At 44.6% G+C, this 13,478-nt stretch overlaps 1 protein-coding gene across 1 annotated transcript; it reads right to left on the bottom strand.

The window, feature by feature from the left end:
• Nucleotides 1-6,396: 6,396 nt before the first annotated feature.
• LOC132591593 (vomeronasal type-2 receptor 26-like) lies at nucleotides 6,397-13,259 on the bottom strand. The gene is made up of 6 exons (XM_088662535.1): nucleotides 13,099-13,259; nucleotides 11,619-11,910; nucleotides 9,697-10,509; nucleotides 9,163-9,390; nucleotides 7,866-7,992; nucleotides 6,397-7,295 (listed from the first exon to the last, which is right to left on the bottom strand). The coding sequence occupies exons 1-6, from the start codon at nucleotides 13,257-13,259 to the stop codon at nucleotides 6,397-6,399; spliced, it is 2,520 nt and encodes an 839-aa protein (XP_088518661.1).
• Nucleotides 13,260-13,478: the final 219 nt, after the last annotated feature.

The following is a 13,478-nucleotide window of genomic DNA, read 5'->3' on the forward strand; positions in this document are numbered from 1 at the left end:
GTATCTTCCTCCCTTTCCTTTGAAGCATGTCCATGGTTTTAAATCTAATTATTCTTCTTACTCATGGCGTTCGTGCTCGCATGGGGGGCCTTCAGGAGTGCCGGCTCCCATGAGTGCTTAGCCCAGTCCCCCCCACCCCTTCAGGAATCGGGGTGGGTTAAGGGGCACCTGCGGGCCAGCGGCCCCCCCCCGTCACCCCCGGGGGAGTCAGGGGACTGCCTTACTCCCCTGGCAGCCGCCAAAATTCCTCATGGGAGTCGGGAGCGATGGTACGGGTCAGCCATAACTCCCACGAGCACGAGCGGAAGTCAACCCGCACTGCAGCCATTTTGGAACTGGGCAGAGCAGCATCAAAAGTAGCTTCTGAGCATGCGCCACCCAGTTCCAAAATGGCCGCCGCGCCAGAATAAACCAGGGGGGAAACAAAAAAATCCGTTTTTTCAGCTAGGAACAGCTGGAAAAATGGGGATTTCCTGGGGAAAACAGGAGACTTGGCAGCTATGCCCCCAACTCTGAGGTGTGAGATATTCCAGGGTTCCAGCACTTGCCCAGAGTCCAGTTTTCCTGGAATGAAGGACAGAGAAGACTGTGGCTTTTTTAGGATATGTGGTTTTATTTACACATACATAGACCCTGAGCATAGCACTGAGGGACTCACAGCATTAGCACTTCATTAGTCACAGAGAGGGCTTTTTCAGGGGGAACTCACAAGAACTCAGTTCCAGCACCTGTCAGGTGGGTTCTGACACCTCTCATGTGGGTGTCATTGCCATTATAAGACAACAAGATAAGTGTTCATGGTGAGCTCTCTGTCACTTCTTTTTCTAGAAAAATTGTACTGGTCACAGCTATGAATCCAGTACAGAGCAAGCATGGAACTATTTGTATTTGGCTTCCGGTGCAACTCACATATGTTGTTTGCTTCTAACAAAAACTACAATTTGGCATTTCCTTAAGCACCTCAAACTTGCTTGTATTTTTGGTAATACAGAATCCAGTTATTTCATTGGTTGAATTGTAGTTTAGGGGTGCTTTCTTTAAATATCATTTGACTATTAAAAAAATGCAAATACTAGTTTTTATGTAGCCACTAACTCCACAGCTATATGTTAAAAGTCCAAGATTTTCTGCATTTACAGTTTCTCAGTTGCTTCCCCCCCCCCACTTTGTTAGCTGAACATTTTGAGACTGACTTTCACATTTTATATGTTGCCCAGGAGACATCAACTGACAGTAAGAGCTGTTCGACAGTGGAATTTGCTGCCAAGGAGTGTGACGGAGTGTCCTTCTTTGGAGGTCTTTAAGCAGAGGCTTGACAGCCATCTGTCAGGAATGCTTTGATGGTGTTTCCTGCTTGGCAGGGGGTTGGACTGGGATGGCCCTTGTGGTCTCTTCCAACTCTATGATTCTATGATTCTACTGCTCTGTCCATTGCTCTCCTTCCTAGCAACTGTGTGAGTGTGGGGAGCGGGGAAGGTCCGCTTATTTTTTTCTGTGGCGGGGCAGCTTCTTTCACTATGCTTGTGGTGCTTCGCTTCAGGTCTGGGAGGGGAACCCAGTATGGTATCTGGAAGAGCCATTGCATGTCAGTGAGAAGCTGGATGAAGTAGGTGAACCAAGAATCTGGCTCGGCGTAAGGAAGCTTCCGACTTTCCTACCACCATAATGCTTCACCATTTACCTGCATCCCATCATGCCAACATTTCCCTTTGCCCACCTGATAGCCCCTGAACCGATTGGGTGGGGATCAGTTTTGTTACTGTCGTTGTTGCATCATGTTGCAACCACATCAAAGTTTGTTTGTTTGTTTTTTAAATCAAGTAGTGTATAAATAAATATATAAATTAAAAAAATGTTTGGCCGCAGCAACTTGTTTGTCGTCGGTTGTTGTTGTTTTTAGTGCTATTTATTGATGGCAAATTTTGTTTTTGTTTTTCTTTTATACTGTGTTCATTGTGGCAGTGATACTACTAGATACATTCATTGTATTATTATTTTCCCTCCCCCACGGAATATGGTATACTTTATTTTTATTTTTATATATATATATATATATATATATATATATATATATATATATATATATATATAAATAAAACAATGAACTCACAAAAATCTGTGAAGACTTGATTTCTAGGATGGCGCAAAAATGAGCTAGACTGTTGCACCACGCAATTCCTGTTTTATTTCTAATTTCACAAGCCTGCTTTGAATAGTTTAATTACAAAAAGTAACTACTAACTTAAAGGTAAAGGTAAAGGGGCCCCTGACCATCAGGTCCAGTCGTGTCTGACTCTGGGGTTGTGGCGCTCATCTCGCTCTATAGGTCGAGGGAGCCGGCGTTTGTCCGCAGAAAGCTTCCGGGTCATGTGGCCAGCATGACAAAGCTGCTTCTGGCAAACCAGAGCAGCGCACGGAAACGCCGTTTACCTTCCTGCCGGAGCGGTCCCTATTTATCTACTTGCACTTTGATGTGCTTTCGAACTGCTAGGTGGGCAGGAGCTGGGACTGAGCAACGGGAGCTCACCCCGTTGCAGGGATTCGAACCGCCGACCTTCTGATCAGCAAGCCCTAGACTCTGTGGTTTATCCCACAGCGCCACCTGGGTCCCTTAACTACTAACTTACTTGTCAATTAATGTTGGTTTTTATTAAATACAAAAAACAACTGAATGTCTGCCCATGCCTGTATTTTTGTTAGAGAACTTCTGAAGGCAGCCCTGTTTAGGGAAGCTTTTAATCTTTAAGAAATTAGTGTATTTTAATATTTCTTTTGGAAGCCGCCCAGAGTGGCTGGGGAAACCACAATAATGTATTGTTTTTATTAAAGATTTTCTTGGGTTACAAAAGACCATACATTGTCTTTATTTTCATATCATCATAAAGTCCTTTCTATAGATCGCTTATATTTGATGTAAGGTTTTAATGTTGTATATTGTATAAGGTTGGGGGAGAAGAGAGGTAGGGGGAGAAAGAAAGAGAGAGAAAGAAGGAAGGAAGGAGAGAAGGGGAGAGTAAACCTTCATTTTTCTACATAGTGTATGTGTGAGGTTTTGTTTCAGCATCACATGGGTAGATTTTTTTTCTATTTATTTACTAGTTTTCATTGACAGTGAGGGAGATGGGTGTTATTTTCAAGCAATTTTTATCTTGTGATTAGGAAGGGACAATGCAATGTTAACACTTATACATTCTAATATTTAGAAAGGGAACATAAAATTCATCTGAGTTCTCTTCCTGCTGTGAGCTCTGCTCTTTCCTGAGGTTCCTGTGGGAGCAGACAGGGCCGGCTCATCATAGACCCCCGGTGGCGCAGGGCACCATGGCGCCGGCCTGCCAGGAGGGCGCAGCTCGCGGCGCCCACCCACTGGCCCGCCAGTCCGCTGCGCAGCTGCGCGCGGCGCCCACCTGCCCACCGCGCTGGGAAACAAGGCGGGAGGGCGCCGTAGAGATCGCGCTGTGTCTGCCCGCCCGCCCGCCACGCAGCAGCGCTGCGCCCACCCGCCCACCGCGCTGGGAAACGGGGCGGAAGGGCGCCGGAGAGATCCGGCGCGCCATGGCGACATGGGCGCCAGAGAGATCCGCCGCACCATGGCGACAGGGGCGCTTAAGATGGCGCTGGGTGCAGAGGAGCCCCCCATGAGAAACAGTGAGACATTTGCCTTGGGTGGGGACATCTGGGAGGGGCAGAAGATCTGGGTCCAAGGATCATGGTGCTCCCTGCCTCGTGTTCTTGCCACCCTCCTCCTCCTTGCTAAGTATAATTGATTTAATTCACACTGAAATGAAAATGTAGCTTTAAAATGGGAAATGGCTGAATGTGTATTAATAAAGCGTTGCTAATGTTGGGGCTTTTCCAAAGCTATTTTCTAAAGCACTCTGAGCTCCTTAATTTGTTAACGAATCACTGTTGGTTTTTTTCTGCTCTGTCCTGGGAGTCAACCTTTGATCATGTGATGAAGGAATTCAGTTGCAAACCTCCATTTCCAAAGGGAGTTGCCTTTAGTCATTCTCTCCCAAGCTCCATGGAGTGAGGATGCAAATGAAGGGAGAGTAAACAGGCTAAGGCCAACGGCAGCTGGAAAGCAGGCTGTGGGGGGAGAGACAGACTCTGCTTCTAGGTCTGCATGGATTATCCCATATTTTCCTAAGATGCTGATCCTGTGCTGGACCGCACAAGCTAGGACCCTCATACTTTCGGGACCATCTCTCCCAGTATGCCCCGCAGAGGACCTTAAGGTCCATAAACAGTGACACCTTAGACGTCCTGGGCCCGAAGGAAATCAGATTAGCCTCAACTAGAACCAGGGCCTTCTCAGTATTGGCTCCGACCTGGTGGAATGCTCTGTCATCTGAGACCAGGGCCCTGCAGAACCTGATATCATTCCGCAGGGCCTGTAAGACAGATCTGTTCCACCTGGCTTTTGGCCTGGAGCCAACCTGATCCCCTCCCCTATCTTTCCCTTTCGTTTTCCGTCCGTATGAGGCTGCGTTTTAATTTTAATTTCATCTTAATTATAATGTATTTAATTTTGTTCTTAAGTTGTATTTTAATCAGTTGTTTATATCTAGGGTTAGCCGCCCTGAGCCCGGCCTAGGCTGGGGAGGGCAGGGTATAAATAATTTTTATTATTATTATTATTGTATGGATATTTGGGTTGTATCTTTGATTATTTTGCTCTGTTTTTGAAGAGTTCTACCACTAAAACTTTTAATAATATTTTTTATGGGCCTGCACAATGATTTCTTCCAGAAGGGGTCAGTTCTTGTGCTTCCAGTCGCTTCAAACTGTGCAATATTAATATCTGCAACACTCCTTTTGATGCAGCAGCTAAAAAAGCCAATGCAATTCCGGGGTGCATCAATAGGAGTATAGCGTCTAGATCAAGGGAAGTAATAGTACCACTGTATTCTGCTCTGGTCAGACCTCACCTGGAGTACTGTGTCCAGTTCTGGGCACCACAGTTCAAGAAGGATACTGACAAGCTGGAACGTGTCCAGAGGAGGGCAACCAAAATGGTCAAAGGCCTGGAAAGAATGCCTTATGAGGAACGGCTTAGGGAGCTGGGTATGTTTAGCCTGGAGAAGAGAAGATTAAGGGGTGATATGATAGCCATGTTCAAATATATAAAAGGATGTCATATAGAGGAGGGTGAAAGGTTGTTTTCTGCTGCTCCAGAGAAGCAGACACGGAGCAATGGATTCAAGCTACAAGAAAGAAGATTCCACCTAAACATTAGGAAGAACTTCCTGACAGTAAGAGCTGTTCGACAGTGGAATTTGCTGCCAAGAAGTGTGGTGGAGTCTCCTTCTTTGGAGGTCTTTAAGCAGAGGCTTGACAGCCATCTGTCAGGAATGCTTTGATGGTGTTTCCTGCTTGGCAGGGGGTTGGACTGGATGGCCCTTGTGGTCTCTTCCAACTCTATGATTCTATGATTCCTGAGCTGCCATGTCCCCTGCAGCTCTCATCGCATCCCTCACTTTGCGACCTGCTCATTTCCAGTCTCCTTTTTTCTCGCCTGCCACCTTCAGCACACCAGGACTTCTGTGGGCTGCCTCCAGGTGGCATCGGAACACCCAGGGCAGCAATATTCAAGCTGACCCTCTTGATACGCACAGCAGAAAATAAAGAGGTACCAATGGAATATGTTTCTTTTCATTTTGAAAAAACAATGCATAAGTAATTTATTTGTAATACTATCTAAAAAACTTTTTTTCCAACAACAACAATCTTTATTACGGTCCATGTACCCATCAATTCATTTCAAAGCGATACCCAATAAGGACATCCTGCTTTCAGGTTTCAGAAGCATTTTGTTCAGAGTTGGGATCATTGATTCTTGCAACCACCGATCTTTTTTTCTCTTAATGAGCAGCATTCATTATTATTGGATTTTGATAACGATTTCTTATCAGGCAAAACATATAAACAGTATATATCAGGGGTCCCCAAACTAAGGCCCGGGGGCCGGATGTGGCCCAATCGCCTTCTCAATGCGGCCCCCGGACGATCCGGGAATCAGCATGTTTTTACATGAGTAGAATGTGTCCTTTTATTTAAAATGCATCTCTGGGTTATTTGTGGGGCATAGGAATTCGTTCATATTTTATTTCAAAATATAGTCCGGCCCCCCACAAGGTCTGAGGGACAGTGGACCGACCCCCTGCTGAAAAAGTTTGCTGACCCCTGGTATATATAAACAGTATTCAGAAAAGGTAAATAAACGAACAGTAGTAAGGCTGGAATATGATTCAAATGTTTATTTTGTGTTCTGATTTCCGAAACAATAGCTTCTAAGGAGATACATTCCCAACTCATGTGTCCTGGCTTTATTGCTACCTTGCTGGCTATCAATTGCAAAAAACCAAAAACATATTCTAGGAATCAGGTGCTATATTAAGTCTTTGTAGTCAGGTGCTCCTTTGTATTCAGACTTGGCCTGAGTACAATAATGTAGCACTTGGGAAGGAAGATGCAGCCCAGAAGCCCAGCACTGGAGGCCAACATAGAGAAGATCTGCACAGCCACCATGTACTTCCCCTTGGTGCTCAGATAGGTGGGCACAAAGGACACCCAAACACTGCAGAAGACCAGCATGCTGAAGGTGATCAGCTTGGCTTCATTGAAGGCTGCAGGCAGATTCCTTGCTAGGAAAGCCACCATGAAGCAGATGACAGACAGGAAGCCCATGTAGCCAAGGACAGTGTAGAACATGGCAACAGATCCTTCATTGCACTGCAGGATGATCTCTCCAGCCTGGGAGTGCATGTCAGAGTCTGAGAATGGAGGAGAGGTACCCAGCCAGATGACACAGATGAGAATTTGGATACCGGAACAGGAAATGACAATGGAATTAGCCAGACTCTTTCCCAGCCATCTCCTCACCCGGTTTCCTGGCTTAGTGGCCAGGAAGGCCATCACAACGGTAATAGTTTTGGCCAACAAAGAAGAGACAGCAACTGAGAAGATGATGCCAAAGGCGGTCTGCCTGAGAAGGCAGGTCACTTTCCTTGGCCGGCCTATAAACAGAAAGGAGGACAAAAAGGAAAGGAGGAGGGAGACAAGGAGGATGTAGGAAAGGTCCCTGTTGTTGGCTTTGACTATGGGAGTGTCAAGATATTTAATGAATATTCCTAAAACAAGGCCTGTGATTAAGGACAAAAACAGGACAGTGGAAGCCAAGAGGGTCCCCAGATATTCATCATAGGACAGGAAGGTGATAATTTTGGGGATGCATTGATCTCTGTCCTTGTTAGGGTGTTGATCTTCTGGACATTTGGTGCAGTGGTCTGCATCTGGAAAAAGAAGAGCATCTGCATGAACATATTCATGTACACTAGGGGGGGGGGAGCAGGTCAATTTTGGATCCAGCCATCCCCTACAAATGGAAACAGTGATGGGACTTGCTGTTTCTGCTAATCAACACAGAGTTGGTCCTTTCCATGCAGTTCCCTATTGTAGATACCCCCTTATTCCCCTCCCAAGGAAGAGCTTGGAGTGATCTAGAAGCTCCAAGTTGTTAATTGCAGCTACATCTGATCTCAACCCAAAACCAGGTGTTCTCAGATGGGTGTAATTTACAGAAAAAGGTTCCTTGGAGGAACATGGACTGGAACTCTGGTCTTCCCAGTACAAACCAAACATCCTAGCTACTTTGCCACAATGACTGGTTCAAGGGAGCCTACCAGATGCAGCAACCCTGCCTAATTCTTACAAACTCAAGCCTGTCTCGTTGGTACCTGGAAAGCTTTATTAAGACTATGTAAATCACTGTTGAAACTTTATTAAGATTATGCTTGAATATTCCTCAACCAAGGACATATATTATTGCACTTTTTGCTGCACATTCCTCTGAAGTCTCCTACCTTCCTGAGTGGAGATCATCCCTTCCGCACATGGAGCACATGCATGGCAGCAAATGGGTTTCCCTTCCTGAACCTTCTTGGCATATCCAGGGCGACAGCTTTTGGTACACCTGCCATGAGGATGGGTCTGGCCAGAAAGACAGAAAAGGATCAATGAAGGACTGTTAGCAAGTAACTTCTGGGCCAGTGTACAGTCTCGGTCTATGTGGAATAGACAAGGCTTTGTTGTGGGTGCTTTTTTTTTTTAATCCATTGGGCAAAACAGAGGGTCATAGTCATTGGAACACAGTTGGCGCAGAAAGAGATAATCAATAAGAAAGAATTACGTGGAGACTGCATTGCCCTTGGATTTAGGAATCAGCTGTCTGTCATTATTACAAAGGTCTAGTAAACACAGTACAAATCTGCAATAATGGAAACCATTTACAAATATCAAAATTCAGAGAAACAAACAAGCTGAAACAGAAAGGTATTTGGAGCAGCTGTGTTGTGCTCAATTCTGAAGTCTGGCATGCTTTGTGACCACTGCAAATGCCATGCCTCAGCCATAAGCCAACCTGCTCCTCCATTTTCATGTTAATTATTTTGACTTTCCTCCCTTCATCGCCTCCCCCATATACTTGGATAGGCATAAGTTATGTTGTTGTGTTCCCCAACAGAATTTCAGAGGTTAACATATCTCTAAAATAATAATAATAAGAAGAATAAGAAGAATAAGAATAAGAATAAGAATAAGAATAATATTTATACCCCGCCCATCTGGCTGAGTTTTCCCCGCCACTCTGGGTGGCTTCCAACAGAAAAATAAAATGCAATAATCTTTTAACATTAAAAGCCTCCCTAAACAGGGCTGCCTTCAGATGTCTTCTAAAAATCAGGTAGCTGTTTTTCTCTTTGACATCTGATGGGAGGGCGTTCCACAGGGCGGGTGTCACTAGCGAGAAGGCCCTCTGCCTGTTTCCCTGCAACTTGGCTTCTCGCAACGAGGGAACCGCCAGAAGGCCCTCGGAGCTGGACCTCAGTGTTCGGGCAGAACGATGGGGGTGGAGACGCTCCTTCAGGTATACTGGACCGAGGCCATTTAGGGCTTTAAAGGTCAGCACCAACACTTTGAATTGTGCTCAGAAACGTACTGGGAGCCAATGTAGTTCTTTCAAGACGGTGTTATATGGTCTCGGCGGCCACCCCCAGTCACCAGTCTAGCTGCCGCATTTTGTATTAGTTGTAGTTTCCGGGTCACCTTCAAAGGTAGCCCCACGTAAAAGGGAATACAATACAATGAATAGGTTTTCCAAACCTGGTTGAACAGCTTGGACCACACAAGAGCCTCTTGTTCAATGGTGAATTTTGTGCCTGAGGATCCCTGCCTGCTTATGCTCCCAAATTTCACGGCACGAAAGGATTCGTTGGGAAATGGCACCCAGTTCACAACATCAGATTCGACTGTCAACTGCCCATTCTCATCCAAATAAACTCCTTCCATGGAAGTATTGTAAAATTGGGAGCTTCCCAGGAAAGGGTGAAACTAGAACAGGAAAGAAAGCATGGACATTTAGAAAAGAAGAAAATTATCTAGATAACATAGCCTAATTGCTGAAGATCTTTGTACAGACTGGCACTGTATGTGTGTTTGGGCAATGGAACTTTAGCCCATTGTTTCTGCATCCGCCTTTTGGGACAGACTAAAACCATGTTATCCATAAGCTTTATTCCGCACCCATGTAAAAATTCTGCAAGCATAAGCTTCCTTGGCTAACAATAGCAGGAAGCCTTGCTGAGGCATCGGGTGGTAAAGTGGAGGCATATGCCTGTTCTGCCTGTGAGGGAATACCTGCCAGGACTGTATCCTTTGATATTTCAGCCTCTTTTTACCCTTCGCCACCATCTGATTGGATTTGGAGGAAAGCGCAGCCCTTAAGGCCCGGGCCAGAGCAAGGACAAGGTTGTAAATACTGTAGTTATCCAGAGACAGGGTTTTCTCAATCACTTTGTCAGGCAGGGACTCCAGAGAGTTATCTTCCCTACACCTTTCCCTTCCTTTCACAGATAACACGTGCTTTGAATATGAACAATTATATGATTTCTCTGCAAACCGAAACATAGAATAGAGAAATGTTTGATAGTCGTCATAGTTTGGCCTTCTTTTAATACGAGTTAAGAAAGAAAAAAACCCATGAATATTCAAGGAAGAAAGAATATCAAAAGACAAATTCAAGGTGAGGTCCCACAAAGTTGTTGTGATCCAGACTTTCCCCACAATGGGTCTTAGATGCCTTTCAACAAAAATTTGTAAAAGACCTATTGAACTATAGAAGAAGCGCATCTCTCCATAGTAGACTAATACATTGACTTTGTTCCATGTGAAAGATATTTTAGAAATGGAAGGATATTCCGTATGCTGTATTGGGATGCTATGTGAGAAGGCAGCACAAATTGTGTTCCTGGTTAGCAGAGGCATCAAGGTCCTCATGAATCTATCCCCGTTCTCGGTGTCTGGAGCAACGAGACCAATCCAAGTCCAGTTGAAGTGCAGGAGGAGTTGGACTATTCCCAGATACTGATGCTCTTCTTTCGGGACCATTCGGTAGACAAACGGGAACTGAGTTTTGTCCATAAGAGCATCAGAAACAAAACCATAGCTGACCTAGTAAAGAACAGAAGAGATTAGTGTTGTCACCTTCAACAAAATCCCAAATCTAGAACTTTGCACTTGCCTGAATGACAACTCTTCTCTGACCTGGGAAACAGAGAAAAAACAAAGTTTCATGGGGGCTAAGGAGCTTTACTCCAGGGAACTTAACAACATATTTAGGTGTTTGCTTTCAAAAAACGGTGACAGAGTCTTTGGAATGTGTGGTGTTTGCTTTATGTTATGCCCTGATTGCATTTTGTTACTGCTTTTTTGCAGCAGTTTTATTACAGTTTTATCTAAGCAAAATACCGTATAAAAAAAATCTTCCAGCAGCACCTTAGAGACCAACTAAGTTGTCATTGGTATGAGCTTTCGTGTGCATGCACACTTCTTCAGATACACTGTGTGAAGAAGTATGCATGCACACAAAAGCTCATACCAATGACAACTTAGTTGGTCTCTAAGATGCTGTTGGAAGGATTTTTTTATTTTGTTTCGACTATGTCAGACCAACACAGCTACCTACCTGTAACTAGTTTTATCTAAGGTTTGCTTAGCCTGAGCTCATAGAGTTTGTTTCAGTGGATGACATTCCATTGCCTTGTCATGCATTTTTTTTGTTTTCTGCCTCTTGTTTCTTTAATGTTTCCTTTTGTATATTTGTTCATTTGCATCTCACATGGCACTAGCTTTCATTACCTATTCCATTCTTCTGCCTTAACTTTGAGAATTTCCTCAAATATCCATAAAACAAACCATTTACACCTGTGCGATCTTGCAGATTTACTGGTAGCTAAGGGCTTATTGACATATCCCTTATCTTGTTGCTTTTCCAATTCAGAGTGGGTTTTCTGTGGGAAAGGAGTAGGGTGAGGGAGAAATGGCTTGGACCCATGCCTTCAAAGCAGAGGGCAAATGGAAAGCCACTCAGACCCAGGCTTTCTAGCCATGGGATGGGAGAAAGTGTGGACAAACCGAGAATCTCCTTAGTCATCTTCGTTAAGAGGGGGTTTGAGGGCAATCTCTCCTTCTGCCTTAGAAGCAGGAATTACATTTTCACATCTCTCCAAAGAAATTGCAATAACATTCTGGGATTTTTCCTTCCCTCCTGACATTCATACCTGTGGGGTTTTGTAGATGCTTGACATGGTGGAAATATCTTTGGATTTCTCAGAGTCAGCCCCTTCAATAACAGCCAATACTTTATTCCATGGTCCACAGGAATAGTTGGGGATGTTTGCCTGCCCAGGGCAGAGCAGGTCCACCATGGCACCATAAGTCTTTCTGGGGTCGTAAAAGTTGTCATAGATGTCATAGCCCAGGGTGAGGTTGGGGGAAAGCCTGTGGTTCTGATTGACTTCACGAACAGCAAACAAGAAGGAAATGGTATGCCAGTAGACCAGGTCTCCTATCCTGGAAAAAAGTGTGTGTCACCTTGACATTCTTTACACACAGAGACCAGATTGTGTCATTATTACGTGTGATGGGGAGCAAAAATCATGAAATAGGTCTGCAGCATCTGTACACCTGAGATCCATCAACTCCTTCCTCTCAAAATCTTAGGAGAATGGGCTATTCTAATGCAAATGTCTCACTAGTGTGGGTGAAAACACACAATTTGCAGTACAATAGATGACTTTCCCATGGACTGCAAGAAGATCAAACCTATCCATTCTGAAGGAAATCAGCCCTGAGTGCTCACTGGAAGGACAGATCCTGAAGCTGAGGCTCCAATACTTTGGCCACCTCATGAGAAGAGAAGACTCCCTGGAAAAGACACTGATGTTCAATTTTACTACCTTCAAACTAATCAAACAAAACTCAAATTTTGCATGGAGCCCGATGCCCTAATGCCAATAAGCTTACAAATGTGTAACTGAATGGAGCATGTCTTCCCCCTTTATTTAACATCAATATGCAAAAACATCATGTACTAGGGTGTTTCCAAGACTTAAAAGCCAAGCTTAGAAAAAGCTCACCCCTACGCCAAAGGATAAATGGACATAAATCTGACATCAGGAACCACAAGACAGAGAAACCAGTAGGAGAACACTTCAATCTCCCAGGACATTCTATACAAAATCTCAAAGCAGCTGTTTTATTACAGAAAAAATTCAGAAACAGACTGGAAAGAGAAGTTGCTGAATTGCAACTCATTAGCAAGCTTAAAACCATGGAGCCACCTGGAATGAACAAAGACATAGGTTTCTTATCTCATTATACATGATCAAGCTTTCCTTAGCACCTCAGCCCTTGCTGAGGAGAAGGGGACGACAGAGGACAAGATGGTTGGACCAACATGAGTCTGACCAAACTGTGGGAGGCAGTGGAAGACAGGAGTGCCTGGCGTGCTCTGGTCCATGGGGTCATGAAGAGTCGGACACAACTAAACGACTAAACGACAACAACAAGATGACTTCCTGACATTCAGAATGAACCTGACCCATTTCCCTCCAAAGGGAGGAAAATAGAAGACATGATTTACCAAGCAAAAGTATCAGAAATTAGGAGACGTGCCCGGCAGACAAAAACATTTGGTCTCCATGAGGTCAGATTCACTTTGCATAAAGCTTTTTCAACAGTATGCACATAAGGACTTACCCATAAACTCTGGTAAAGGGAGGCTCATTGAAGACGTTTGGTTTGAACACAACAGGTGCTGCGGATATGACCCCACTAATGTGGTAGTCTCCTGGCCTGTACCAATTCAAGGGTGCATTGGGATCCCTTATCAAAGTCAGTGGGCATTTGGGGTTCAGCATCTCTGGTGTTGCTTCAGGTTGTAGCAAAAGCAACAGCATAAGGTGACTTATTAGGTGCCTGCCTTTTACTCCAACGTCCTTCTTGAGTCCTATCAGCAACAGAGCTAGCAAATCACCAGCAGCTAAAATCTGCTTGGAAGACCCAGGCTGCGGTGACTTTATCACAGAGAACATGCCTGGCGTACATGGCCTGAGAGCCAAAGAGGATTAAATTCAGCC

This window comes from Zootoca vivipara, chromosome 2, assembly GCF_965207765.1.
Source record: "Zootoca vivipara chromosome 2, rZooViv2.hap1.1, whole genome shotgun sequence".
Lineage (NCBI taxonomy): Eukaryota > Metazoa > Chordata > Lepidosauria > Squamata > Lacertidae > Zootoca > Zootoca vivipara.

Excerpts from the sequence above, each read along its gene's own strand:
- LOC132591593 (XM_088662535.1), bottom strand. The coding sequence starts at position 13,259 with ATGCTGAACCCCAAATGCCCACTGACTTTGATAAGGGATCCCAATGCA. Across the intron at positions 11,911-13,098 it reads CCCTTTACCAGAGTTTATGG|GATAGGAGACCTGGTCTACT; the intron begins GTAAGTCCTTAT and ends ACTTTTTTCCAG. Across the intron at positions 7,296-7,865 it reads GATGATCTCCACTCAGGAAG|ATGCAGACCACTGCACCAAA; the intron begins GTAGGAGACTTC and ends TTCTTTTTCCAG.